This window comes from Telopea speciosissima, chromosome 1, assembly GCF_018873765.1.
Source record: "Telopea speciosissima isolate NSW1024214 ecotype Mountain lineage chromosome 1, Tspe_v1, whole genome shotgun sequence".
NCBI lineage: Eukaryota > Viridiplantae > Streptophyta > Magnoliopsida > Proteales > Proteaceae > Telopea > Telopea speciosissima.
This window is the reverse complement of record NC_057916.1, coordinates 9,906,073-9,919,942: the sequence shown is the minus strand read 5'-3', so window position 1 is coordinate 9,919,942 and position 13,870 is coordinate 9,906,073. Positions and strand designations below refer to the sequence as shown.

The 13,870-nt window shown below is 38.9% G+C and overlaps 1 protein-coding gene across 1 annotated transcript in view; it reads left to right on the top strand.

Moving 5' to 3' along the window:
* The window catches only part of LOC122663308, a 69,787-nt gene that overhangs the window by 3,501 nt on the left and 52,416 nt on the right, over positions 1-13,870 (top strand). Inside the window, exons 2-8 of the mRNA XM_043858994.1 lie at positions 33-255; positions 1,503-1,669; positions 1,794-1,873; positions 2,199-2,330; positions 2,435-2,551; positions 7,031-7,123; positions 7,848-7,925. Coding sequence (XP_043714929.1) covers positions 33-255; positions 1,503-1,669; positions 1,794-1,873; positions 2,199-2,330; positions 2,435-2,551; positions 7,031-7,123; positions 7,848-7,925 — 890 coding nt within the window. The remainder of the gene's footprint in view (positions 1-32; positions 256-1,502; positions 1,670-1,793; positions 1,874-2,198; positions 2,331-2,434; positions 2,552-7,030; positions 7,124-7,847; positions 7,926-13,870) is intronic.

Sequence of the window (13,870 nt, the reverse complement as noted above, 5' to 3'; positions counted from 1 at the left end):
AGAGAAACTGAAGGTTGTTGGTGATTTTGCAGAATTTAATCTAGTAGCTAATGAGACCAGCTGCAATCCAGTAAGAAACAATGCTGGCAATAACGTTCCACCAGAGAGTATCTCTTGCTTGAATGCTGTATTCAATGGGTTTGAGGAGCAGACTTTACCACCACGGATTGCATGGGTGTGCTGTGATGATTGCCGTAAATGGAGGTGTATATCAGCTGCACTTGCCGATTACATAGAAGAGACGAATTGCAAGTGGTAAGCATTATGGATGTGATTATTGAAATTCCCCTCATTTACTTGCAATTATCTAATAAGCATGTCCAATTGCAATTTTATCTCAAAACATATTGAAATGGATACTCATGCATGCAGTATAACCACCTGGCTAATAAGTTAGTACTACTACCTGATGCCTATATATACATTGATATATATATATCCTAATTATATGCATATGGAGTAATTTGGATGTCTTTGTGACGAATGTTTAGGTTTGATGTTTCATATACTGACAAACTTGTCTATGTTGTTATTATGTAGCCTTGTAAAGATGCCTATTCATGTAAATAACCATTTTAGATGGTATGGTAGTATGGTTCTCTCAAAGTTTTATTGCCTTTGACTATAAACACTTATTTGGATGGGAAGAAATATTTTTGGCATCTTCTAGCATTCATCATGTTGATGATTGTAAGTTTTCTCTTGAAATGTCTAAATGATTTCGATTTTAATTGTGCATATTTAGGTGGTAGGGGTTTGTACAAAGGGTGAATTATGTCACAAAAGGCCCTTGATACTTATCCAAGTATCCAAATACTTAGCAAATATCTTGCTAGTTTTCTGACTGGCTGGCATGTCCAGTAAATGGATGGTATTTCTTGTAGTATTGTATTGTTGGTTTGTATGTAATGTATGTATACATGAAAGACATTTTCATATGTGTTTATATATCCCTTTATTTGTTTGTCAGTGTACCTCCTGCTTTGCTACCATGCAAGAGGTGGCCTGAAAGTTTGCAGTGTTCAATTGACCTTTCAACTCACAAGGCCCTCTCACATATTTGCCATTTCTCTTTGATTAGCTGACTTGCATTAGTCGTGAATGGTGGAAAATTTGAAGATCTTTGTTCTTGGTTATTTGTCTCCTCAGCAAAGGATTGTTATGCTTCCTTCTGTGCATCATTTGTTCTGCTTCCTTTCTGTTACTGGCTTTCTTCTCTCCCCCACCCAACTCCCCACTCGACTCCCCACATTTGCACTCATGATAGGTATTGACAAATTCCATTAATGGGGTGAAATCTCTATATGGGACGGATTTGGAACCGAAAAGGGTACATGAATATGGAGTTAATGGAGCTAAGCTTCCTTTTTCTATTTTGTTATCTGGTTTGACCTTTACAGTTGCTAATGTAAGAAGGGGTTAATGTCCAATATTTTCGGATATCTATTGATCTCTATTGAGTCTTTAATGATCACTTGTTTTGCCTTTTTCTTATTTTCAAGGATTTGCAAGGACAATGAAGACACGGCATTCGCAGGCTGTGCAATTCCTCAGGAGAAGTCAAATGCAGAGATTAATGCTGAGTTGGAACTGTCAGATGCCTCTTGTGAAGAAGATGCTTATGACAGACGCCCAAATTACAAGGCATTTGAACGCAAGCAGCCAACAGGTATGTCATTGGTGCTAACTGCAGCACACAGCTTACCGCTTTAAGATGGTTTCAGAACTTGAAGTACTTATAATTTTATGGACTTCTTCCTTGCAATTAATTCACTTAATTGGTTCTGCTGCAGTTCCTCGAGAGGCAACTTGGAAAGTTATCAAGTCTAATTTGTTTCTGCACCGTAGCCGTAAAACCCAAACCATTGATGAGGTCAGAATTACTCATATCTATTCATCTGATTTGCAAATATACTTGTGTTCTACCTTTGGCTGCATTTTTGGTTTTCTGTACATATGGGAATTAGGAAGAAATCAACAGTACATAATTGTGAAAAATTTCTTTCCACTGTTATCATATACGTTTTTTTTTTGGTAAAATAATAATGTTCCAATCATTTTCCTTGCTCAATGTTGATGTAATCTTTTCTTTTTGTGTGGGGGAGATATACTGATATGCATCTTCATCCATCCAACGTCTTCTCCTCTTTTTTTTTTTTCGTTTTTCTAATATTTGGGTTTCCTCTATACTGAACCAGATAATGGTATGCCATTGCAAACCTCCTCCAGATGGCAGCTTGGGTTGTGGAGATGAATGCCTCAATCGAATCCTCAACATTGAATGTGTTAAGGGGACCTGCCCATGTGGGAACCTTTGCTCAAACCAACAGGTCTTAGCTTGTGTTGCCATTATAATGAGATATTTACGTATTTATCCTTCCACGGGGTTCCTGTTTTTAAATGCCATGGGTTTTGCCCAAATGTTCAATTGCAGTTCCAAAAATACAAATATTCAAAATTTAAGTGGTTCCGTTGTGGAAAAAAGGGATATGGGCTGCAGTTGCTGGAAGATGTTTCTGATGGACAATTTCTCATTGAATATGTTGGAGAGGTAACTTGGCATTTATTTTATTTTTGCTTCAACTGTTCTGTTTTTATCTGGCTGGGTTCATTTTATTCAAAATAAAAATATAAAAAAGGCAGAAGACCCTTCCTAAGGAAATTGTATTGGTGGCATATTTTGGTACTTTTGATTTTATGACTGTATATGTGCTATTAAATTTTTTCTCTGCAGCAGCAATTAGGATCTGATCCACATGCCCTTTTTTTTTTGTGTGTGTGTGTGGGGGGGGGGGGGGAATTCACAATTTTTAATTTTACACATTATTCGTCACCCACTATGTATTGACAAAGTACCTATTGTAGTGTTTGGATTGTTTCCTCAATTCTGATTGGTTTCTTGGTTAATTTGGCATCTGGCTCTATAGAAAAGTTAGGCAGATGTTCTGAGATTAGAACTGAATGCTATTAACAATGTCATTTAGATGGTTCTCTCTCTCTCTCTCTCACTATATGTATATATATAACTTTGACAGGTTTAGGTTTGAGACCTGAAGGCTTGAAAGGGTTTTACATTGACTTGGGGTTTTGGGGGTTTACTGAGATAGTCTTGATTAGGGGCTGATGGAGTTGGGGCATTGTTTAACATTGATATAATAGTTCGACTTCAAAATCTCATGGTGCAGGGGAGACTTTTAGGTCAGAAGTGAGTTATCAAACTTCTTTATTTTTTAATGAATGAACTTAAATATCACTTTGATAATCTGCCTCTTGCTGATACAAATTTTGAGACCCAATTTCCTAATCCAAGCTTTCTGGTAGATTCTAGACATAAACTTGAAAAGGGTTTTGGGAGATGAGGTTTCCTGGTGTGATCCCAGGGTTGAAAACCCTATTTGGGTTTGCTATGGGCCCACATGAAGGGTTTTGGGTCAAAACAGAGGGTCAGTGGCAAAACAGTAAATAAACTGAAGTTTATAACAAAAGTGGCAGATCTTTAAATAACCAGAATTTAAAACTGTTAAGTAGCTAAGGAGGAGGAGGATACAAGAGGGGTTTTGTTATATTAACCAGGGGTATACTTGGAATGAGAAACAAAATAAGGATAAAAGGGAATAATGACACAGGGGGGGTAATATGGGAAGTCAGAATTAATGAGAGAGGACAACTTGGAACTAATCAACTAAAGGATCTTGAATAAGAAACAAAAGCAGGGGTAATTTTGGGACCTACGAATAAAAAGGTCTCAACAGCCATGATAAGGGGAGGTTATCTTCTACCTTTCAACAAACTCAGGCTTAAATTTTTTTTTTAATAGAATTACGCTCTGTCTGGTCTTTTGCTTTTAGGTAAGCATGCGAATAATCACGGACAAACAAATTCCTAATAGCAAAGAATGGGGCAACGAGGGCGGATGCTGCCTCTCGACAAAGGGAGAGGTGGAAGACAGTTTTCAGTTCTCTTGAGAGAACTCTCTGAACCACCTCTTGCCAGTGCAGTAGAGTGCTGGCCTAAGTCCCGGGAGAAGTCGCATATTTGACTCTCCCCCCCATCGGATGTGTACATCTAGTTATTCCCCTTTCTTCTCGCCCCCCCCCCCCCCATCCCCTGGCCACCAACCCCTAGTGGCCTATGGACCCTTGATAGGAGATGGCCAAAAAAGCAAAAAAAAAAGAGAACTCTTTCATTCACTATCGAGTAGGTGATAATGAACATGAATTTAATAAAGAAAGGGAAATCACAGAACAAAATTACAGCAAGAAATAGAGAAGAAGAATAAGTTATGAGGGGAGAAAGGTGTTACCTGAGATGGAAGGAAGAAGGGAGTTGGAAGAATGTCACGGTAGAGAGGGAATAAGGAAGGAAATCTCGACCAGCATAGCCACACACACACACTCCACTGCCGTGAAGGTAGCTTACTCCAAACTTCCATTCAATAGTCTAAAATCCATCATAGGTTACATGCTAATATATATATATATATATGTCTTTGGGTTTCTTTGTACCCGAACTGTCCCCTCTAAACCGGCTCCTTCTTGGACGCTGAGGCAGACCTGCTTTTGTCATCTTCCATTCTTTATATCCCTCAGTTGGAGTGTCTAGGCTCCACAAATTCCCTGTCCACTTAATGAAACACTGGAATAAGAGCTTCTTCTTTTTCCAATCCTTCTCCACATTCTTAGACTGGACCCAGAGTGGCTTCGTGGGCTGCCTACGTACCTCTCATGCGATAAAAGAGATTATTGAACAAGGACTCAGTATGAGAGAATCAGGTTATATATATAACTGCAAATGAACAAATAGAAACTACTTTATGTAGGAATTTAAACTTCCATATCTCCTATGTAAAATGCCCAAAATAAAAGATAACAATAAAAACGATTACTCTTTTGGTCTACCAGCCCCCTTTAGACCAGCAAATTGGGTTGGGCCCGTTGCGTCTCCAAAGTGGGTCGCTCTGGTCCAACCATGATAAGGCAACTGCATCATTTCCCCTATTCCAGATTTCCAGGTCTACTTCTCACATGGCTGACATTGCTAGGCAAGGGGTGATAAAGGGTTTTTCATGTTGATCTGGTCATAATAAATCTTTGTGATAATGGGAACAGTGGTTTTGTGTTGTGGCTCAGTTCACAAATTTACTTCATGATGCAATTATCAAGTCACGACACAAGTCCGTCGGAGATGAGAGATGCCCTTTACATTTGGAGGAGTTGAAACAATCTTCGCTAAGTCTGACATGGCCAGTCTCATCTTCAGATCAACTGGATCTTGAAAGCTGATTATGGCAGTCAACATTATGTGTCTGGCAGACTGTAATCATTATGTAAGCCTGGTAGAGAGTCCAGAGTTGATATGATCTTCATTAAGTCAAAACATGGTCAGTCACATCTTCAGATTCAACTGGATCTTTAGAGCTCATCTAACTCCTAGATTTCTCAAGTTTGTCTTTGTTGGCTGTCATTAGAGTGAAGAACTCAGGAATTCCTGTGCGTCGAGTTCATGGAGGGAACTTAGTTGGCACTTCCACCATTGACTGTTCTAATTAGTTGGGTTTGGTTGCTGTACAATGTCTGGGATATAGAATGGGGATCAACAACCTTTAGTTAGAGTTCAAGCTAACAGGTCCGAAGTCCAAACCAAAATCAATTTCTTGGACAAGAGGTTAGAATAGGGTGATTGCTTATTTGGAGGAGGGTTCTTGAGTGAATACTATAGGTGCCGTTTAATATCTCCTCCCATTGTTCAAGAACTGGTCAACATGCGAGGTTGGATGGTTGTTAGGATTGGAACATATAGGGGGCTCATGAATGTGTGTTCCAAAATTTCAAGCATTTGAACGATAGAGATTGGTAACAGCTACAAAAGTTGGTCGTCTTTGTTTTCACCAAGATTCCACCTGATTGTGCATTGAATGAGGGTGATCCCTATGGCCTTACTGTAAATGGTGGTTAGAAGGAATTCCAGTGGATGTCCTTCAATGGGGTTGCCTTCCTAACCAAACTAAAATTCCCGGTGAGGGAAGAGGATCTAGTGGGTCTTCTATTGGGGGATGAGTCAGACGCAGGGCTGCTATGCTAAAAGATATATATGCTCCTATATCTTCTCATTCACTTTGCGCTCTCTCTTCTTTGTCTTTCCCTTTTCTTTCCTTTCATATTTTTCTCTGTTGTTGCGTTGGAGTTTGTATTTCTCCTTTTTTTTGTGGGGGGTGGGGGGGGGGGGAAGTTGCTGTGGTTTTTAATCGAAGGGGCTTTTCTGCTTGCTGTTAGCGAAAAGAGAATGGTGGTTGTAGTCATTTCTGGGTAAGTGTTTGCCCTGCCTAGATGACTGCTTTTTCTTTGGGTGCAGGGTCCCCCTTTGATGGCTGTAGTGGTGGTGAGAACTGGTTTTTCTAATTATTATTTCCTACTTGTTTCTTTGTTCTCTCTTCCTTCTTTTTCTGCCTTTTGTGGTCCTTGGGTTTCCTTGATTTCCATCTCTCTTTTGCATTGTTACTAAATACGAGACAATTTTGTTTGGAGGGATGGGGGAAGAGAGAGTGATTGATCATCAGTGCTATTCAAGACCGTTACAAATATGTTAACTGTGTCACTGCATTAATCTTGGAGAAGTGTTGCAAATGAGTTGTCCTTGCTTCTAGGGGCAAGTGAGTTGCTTATTGTATTGTTATCTCTTGCTTCTCCTTCCACTCTCTTGTGCATCTTCCCTTTATATTTTTGGAGCTATTGTAAAGAAGTTGTTGCCTATTATTGAAAACATAATATCCCCTGGCCTTTGTATGTCTATTTTTCTTTTCTTTTCCTTTTTCCCTTGTGCAATTGATGAACAAATCTCAATGAATCATTGCTCTCTCATGTCTCTAGTTTGGTTACAGTGTTAGTATTATTATGCCTTTCCTTTTTCCAGATAAAATAAGCTCTTTTGTTTTAGTCTAGGTTCTTGTACCATCATAATTCTTACTTGGTCAATATGACTGGTTTATAGTCCCAATATTTTTAACTTCTAAGTTGTGACGTTATCCAACCAGGTGCTTGATTTACATGCTTATGAAGCACGACAAAGGACGTATGCTTCTCAAGGGCAAAAGCACTTCTACTTCATGACATTGAATGGCAGTGAGGTTGGTCAATCTGCACCTTTTATTGTTATACAATTTCTTCCTTTCTGAGCATGCTGTGGATCTCTACTTATATGAGTATGATACCAGATGATGTAAAACTAGTTCAGTTTGTTCTCTTTACAGTTCATACTGCATGATCTAATGAAATGCAAATTACTTTTGTGTTAATTTTTTTTTCTTCCTTTTTTTGGGGGGTTTTTTCCCTTGGGGTGGTGGGTTGGGAGAGGGTTTTTTTTTTTTAAGTAAGTTGTTCATTAAGTTTTGGAGGGGCTAGTTGAAGAATTTTTAAAAAAAATATTGATTTTGGGTTTGTTCATAGTGTTGTTTAATATTTCACACTTGGAAACTATTTTACTTGTTATGTTTGACTACATTATTAAAAGTTTAATCAATATCCACTAAAAATTTTCAGGAACTAACATACCAACTGCAATTATGTTTATTTTGTAATATGTCAGTTAGTTTTTTCTTTATTTGGTGTTTTAAGGTTGTGCTCTTAAGGCTATGGTTGAATCTCCTGGTATTGTCTTGTTTTTTTGTGGTCCTCTTTTCCCTCTGAATTATTACCCTAAGTTTATGTGTTTGGTCTCTCCATGTTTCAAAGCCGTTTTGCATTTAATTTGTAGCGAAGCTGCTTTCTATGCAACTAAAACAAAAAAATTTAGTCTCAAATCTCATATTACTATGTTTGTTCAATGGTTTTAATTTGGTACTTTTCTTTCAGATCATAGATGCATGTGCTAAAGGGAATTTGGGGCGTTTTATTAACCATAGTTGTGAACCTAATTGCCGTACAGAAAAGGTGAGTTTTTTATATGCTGTCAGCTTGTTTTCTCAAATATGCACATGGGCACATTCTTCCCATGCTTCTCTTGTCCCTTTACATTCACGTGCATTGGTTCCTATGTCCTTGCTTCATTATGTATGTGTACCTGTATTGATCAAATATAGGAGTGTGGTTCAAATGATTAGGGGAAAGACGAGTAGACGACTCTTTCCCAGTAATACTGCATTTACACCAGATGAGCCTATGAGTGCTCTCATTAGTCATGGGATGAGTTGGCTGAATTCATTAGGTGAAGTCCCATGGTATATGCTGCTTGTAAATGATTTTTTAAAATTTTTTTTGGAGACTATAAAAAGGATAAATTTCGGTTTGAGTTACGGTGAAATGGTTTATAACTAGAAGTTTGTAAGATATGTTATGCTAGACCACAATGTTCTATAAGGTTATTGAAAAGAGATAATGCAAAAGTCGACCTCGAACCAGGGAAACCAATGGGAGATCGATTTCAGCCAGGATCAACACAACAAGGATGAACAAATTGAATAACTGATACCCCCCCCCCCCCTGTTTACATATGAAAGAAGAAAATGAAGAAAAATGATAAGAAAAAGAAGAAGGAGATAAAGATAGATGAAGGGGGGATAGGGATAGGAGGGGGTAGGCTATCTCAGCTGTTGAACACAAGTCTTCTCAGACCAAATACCTGCAAGCAAGCAATAGAAATTCCATTAATCAAGTCTGAATTCAAGTACAACTGATAGGGCCTATTTATCGCTTGGCTTAAGCTTCACAAAATAGAAAGTCTCAAAAATAGAAACCAAACAAAAATAGAAACTAAATCTAACTAAAAGGAAACAGAGGACTGAAATAGAAGGTTAAGAAAATAGAAACTTCTAAATAAAAGCTAAGCCTACTTTCTAAATCTGAAATTAGAAACTATCTAGTCTCCTATTACAACCAAACCGGAAAATAGAAACAAGGTAAACTAACATAGCTAAACAAAAATAGGAACAAAACTGTCCATATGTGCCCTCAAATCACTGTTCACGTGAACAGTAACTCGGGCACTGTTCGTGTGAACAGTAACTTTTTTTTGTTTTTGTTTTGGTCTCTTATCTTCTTCATGCTTCTCTCTGGGCTGGGGCTGCCTTAGGTGATGCTCCATCGAACCAACAAAACTTGCCACATCAATAGTTGTCAGGCGCACGGCGATCCAAGTCGGTGGAGGGTGTCCGCCGCATGCGTTGCCATGGCGCATGTCACCATGTTTTATTTTTTATTTTCTCTATTTTTAATGTGTTAATAGATGTATACTCAAGCCATGTTTTATTTTTCTCTATTGTTTCTCAAGTTTTAAGAAGAAAATTCAGAAATCAAGAAGAAATCGAAGAGGAAAGAAGAAATCGAAAGAAATCAAGAGGAAAGAAGACAGAAGAAGAAATCGAAGAGGGAAAGAAGACTCAAGAAGAAATCGAAAGAAATTGAAGAGGGAAAGAAGAAATCGAAGAGGGAAGAAGAAATCTCAAGAGGGAAAGAGAGTCGGAAGAAGAAATCAAAGAGGGTCGCCATGGCGTAGGTCGCCATGCAGCTCTCCCGCCAGACGCCATGGCGACACGCCATGACAACTATGATCAGCGACATGCTGCTCTCACATGAATACCACAACCTTGCTGGTTTTGGGGCTTGTTCCTGCGGCTACATATGGACTTGTGATCTACATCAAGAGATTTGAGCCATTGTTAAGTCCTTGGGAATCTTCCCGGAGAATGTAATTTAGACTCGTAAGGAATCTTGGGCTGAAATCAGAAAGAGCATAGGAGCTAGTGTACATGTATTGTAATGAGTCAATTGAAAGCATTAATATTGTCTTTTTTTTTGGTAAATAAATATATTACCGAACCCCAGGAGGGGGCAGGGAAGAGAGAACAAAGAATCAATATACAAAGAGGGTAGAGGGGCAAGAACAAAGAAGCCCACTAGGCCGACAACCAGCCAACCAAAAAAGGGGGGGGGGGGGGAGCGGGCAGCCTGCCTGCGTAGAGGTGACTGACCGCAAAAGGGCAGAATCAAGGCCCCAAAAATCCAAAATGTGCCTATTCCTAGAGTTATCCGTGGAGGGTCTCTGACGGATGCAGCTGAGCTTAGAGGACACATCAAAGTAGATGGCTTTCCAAATCTCATCGAAAGATTGCGATTTGGAAGTCCATCTCCTGAGGTTCCTCTCCATCCAGATATGGTGGATAGCGGCGCTGAAGACTAGCTTCCCTATAGTGTCGCATATAGAGCTTCCTGGAAAAGTATTGAGCAACCAAAACCATTGCTTAAGTTTATAGGTTTTTTATTCGAATAAAAGAACCGAAGAGGAGACAACTAAGTTAGGTTCAGTTAAGTTGCTATTTTTTGTTTGTTTCTTTATTCTTGCATAGTTCCTATGTTAGTATAGGTTTAGCCTATGTGTGTTATGTGTAAAGCATGGAGAATTGACTTGATAATCGAGGCATATTTGGGGTAAGTAATAAACTCTTCCATTTAAAGGTTTTTTTTGGGGTGAACCTGGAATCACTTTCTTTGGTATGTGGCTATGCAAATCTACCAAGTTCCAGTCGTATATGAGGGCATGGATACAGGTTTAAAGCCCTGTTTTTCTTTATGGCCATGAACTGTAAAAACCCCATCTACGTGGTTTTTTTTGGGCTGAAATTTGGGGATTGACAATTGCTCTTTATGCTACTGTCAAGCACTAAAGGTTGATGGTGTTTTCAATGCTTGGTTGTGTTGTGGCAAACCTCTAGAGTTGGTTCAAGGTGGGTAGTTTCTGGGGCGGATGCCTCCTAAAGAGTAACAGAGGTGTGTGTTGGTAGGCTCAAGCAACTATTCTGCTCGTGAGCGTTATGGTATAAGCCTTCCTGACTTGGTTTTCAGAATATGAAATTGCATTGGTGATTAGGCCGATCCTACCACATCGCAGATTCCATGTACTTAAAGATTGTGCTCAAATTTGGTCGGTTGTAGCCTTTATAAACTCATATATATGTGGCCGTACATGCAGGAGTAACAGTGGCTGAAGGTTGTATTGGCTTCTCATTGCCAGTGCCTTGTATGTTTTTTTTTCATCTTTTTTACTTTTTGATTTCTTTTTGCCCTTTCTTGCTTTTGCATAGTTTCTGTTATTCAATTTAAAAAAATAGCCCATAAAAATTAATATTGGATTGATAAAGTGGTGAGGTACTGCAGGAATGTCATATTCACAATTAAAACTAATACTGAAGTTTAAGTTATCAGACATAGCAATGCTTTCGGAGCTGAATGTTGAGCAATTAAGGAACAACATCTATGAAATATGAGTGCTGTTAAGGTGGATGAGGGGCAAGGTTATGAAGGATAGAAAATGAATGATTGTGTTGGATGGAACTTGCAGTAGAATTAATCGGTGGTAAAATGAAAGAATTTCAATTTCAGATGGTTCTACCATGTGCAAACAAAAAATGCATTGAATGGGAGTTATAGTATGCTTGCTGGAGGAGCATAATGGATGAGAGGAATCACTTGTTTTGAAGTGGTGAGGGTTAAAAATGCTCAGAGTAGCAGAACATGGCTCGAAATTGGGTGGAATTGCAGAATTAGATTGATGCAGTGACCTCTTAGTCGGGATTGGTGTTAAATTGTATTTAACGTAGTTAAAAGGGTTGTACAAGCTACGTTTAAAATATTGTATCATGTCGGCTGATACGTATTGGTATCGGACAAAAAAAATAATGTATTGAACATGAATTGATGACCCAATACGGGTGATATATTGTTGATACTTATCAATACTACTTATAAACTCTACAAACACGACCCCAACCTGCAGAACACTTAATGAGTGCTTTTTAGGGCTTTCGACTTGATTTTTTTTGGCAACATGCCTTCTAACATCAAAAGTGACTCTAGTAGTGGTGATTTGAGCTGCATTAAGAGATTAAATAATCTTGAATCTAAGTTCGAAACCAGATCTGTGCAATAACATGTAACTCTAAAAACCTTAAATTTTTAAATCAAATCTTCATTTTTAGTGTCATTTTTTTTTTTTTTGCAATGGATAAAGAGATTAGTGAAAATGACATGAATCATTGCATCAAACTAGATTTTTGGCAATGATTGTGCATCTAAACCCTAATTCTTCCCCAAAACCGAAAATACACTTTCCTAAAAAACTCTTTGTAATTATTTGGTAAAATTATATGTTATGGAGATTGATGAGATCTATCGTCTCCTTAGTCATCCTCCTTAATTTCAGTATTTTTTATTTTTGGATAAATAAAAAAGGGATAATCTGTTTGTAAGCAACCCGGTCATTGTTGTAACCAGACTTATTTGCCCACCCTATATCACTTATCAACTTTTTAAGATATGGTGTTTTTTTGTAATTTCCCTCTCATCCTCCCTCTCCTTTACCCTCTTCCATTCTTCTGCTTCTTCTTCTTCCATCTCAAGTGCCGGCTCCCCTGCCCTCCTCCTCCCCATCCTCTGGGTCCCTCTCTTGCCCTCCTCCCCTCCCTCACTCTTCCTCTCCCCATGGCTTCCTGCATCCCCCCAACCCCGCTGCTACCTGAAACTCACCATAAAAAAACTCAGTGGAATGATTTTGAGATTGGTCTGTTTATTTAATTTTTTTTTCTATTGCCAGGAGGTAATTGCAGCGTTTAACTGAAGGGATGCTTCTATTTTTAATTTTCTCCAGGGCTTGGTTACGTTCTGTCCGTTATCAATGGTGTTAGATCTCATTTGGTGGGGCTCAAAATCCTTCATTTTCCCTGCAAGTTAGTTGCAGCAGCTCATGCTCTTGCTTGACCGGCTTGGTCATTGTCCTCTGTTGATTCCTAGAGTTCAGTTTTCCCTGCTTTTTTTTTTTTTTAATTTTGATTATTCATAGTAAAAAAGAACGATCCTTGGTACCGTCCCCAAACCTACAGAGCAACTTGATGATTGAGCTCAGAAAGAGAAAAGTATTGTGCCTCCGCTTACGAATTTTAGAATTATCATACTATGGAGTTGGATTTGGTGCTCGAAATGGTAACTCATACTGAGATAAAAGTAAAACGACCAATGGAAAAATTGGTGCTGTCCTTTGCTGTAGTCGTGAGGGGTTTAAAGAGAAAATTAATCAGAAACAAGGACCAGTTGTTTGGCAATGATAATAGTTAATTTCCAAGAAGTGGCAACTCGCCGAAGTAAAACTGGAACACAACCATGTGAATATTCCAGAAAGTGTTCGTCTCCCCGGGCCCTCCCATGCCCCTGCTTCCCAATCCCTCTCTCTTTCTCTCACCCCCACTTTCCTCCGTCCTCTACCCTCTGCAAATCCGTTCTTGGATTTCATCGAGTTTTTCTTGTCTACTTCAATCAAAGTGGTAGAGAGGAGAGGGGTCCTGCTGTATGAGGTCAAGACTTGAGACAGACACCAGCCCAGGAAGGATTGAGAAATCTGTGGATGGGAGAGGTGGTGAATCTCCTTCGAAGGTTTTAACTTTGGTTTTGCAACTTCAAGTTGTCTTCAGAGACGAAACCGGAAGTGAAGTAGATGAGAAGCATTCTTCTATGGAAAACTTCGTACGGGGTTGTTTGGCCTCTTCAACTCACATCTTTCTCAAAGATTCTGCACTGTGTAACAGGGCAGTGGTGTGGCAGTGGTGAGGGTTGTGAGGTTTCCTTCGTCGCCACAAAAACAAAGAAAGGGGGAGGGAGAGTCGGAGCTGGAGAGGGAGGAGATGGAGAGTAAGACCAAAATTACATCATTATGTCTTCTATTATCGTGCCAGCTCATTGTATTGGGGATAATATAGTTAGGTTACAAATTTTGTTTGTAACCTTATTGGTTACAAACAGACAAACCCAATAAAAAAATATGGAGAAGACAATAATTATGAAAAGAATTATGCTAATGGGTGTTAATTGTCTGAAAATTTTATCCAAAACAG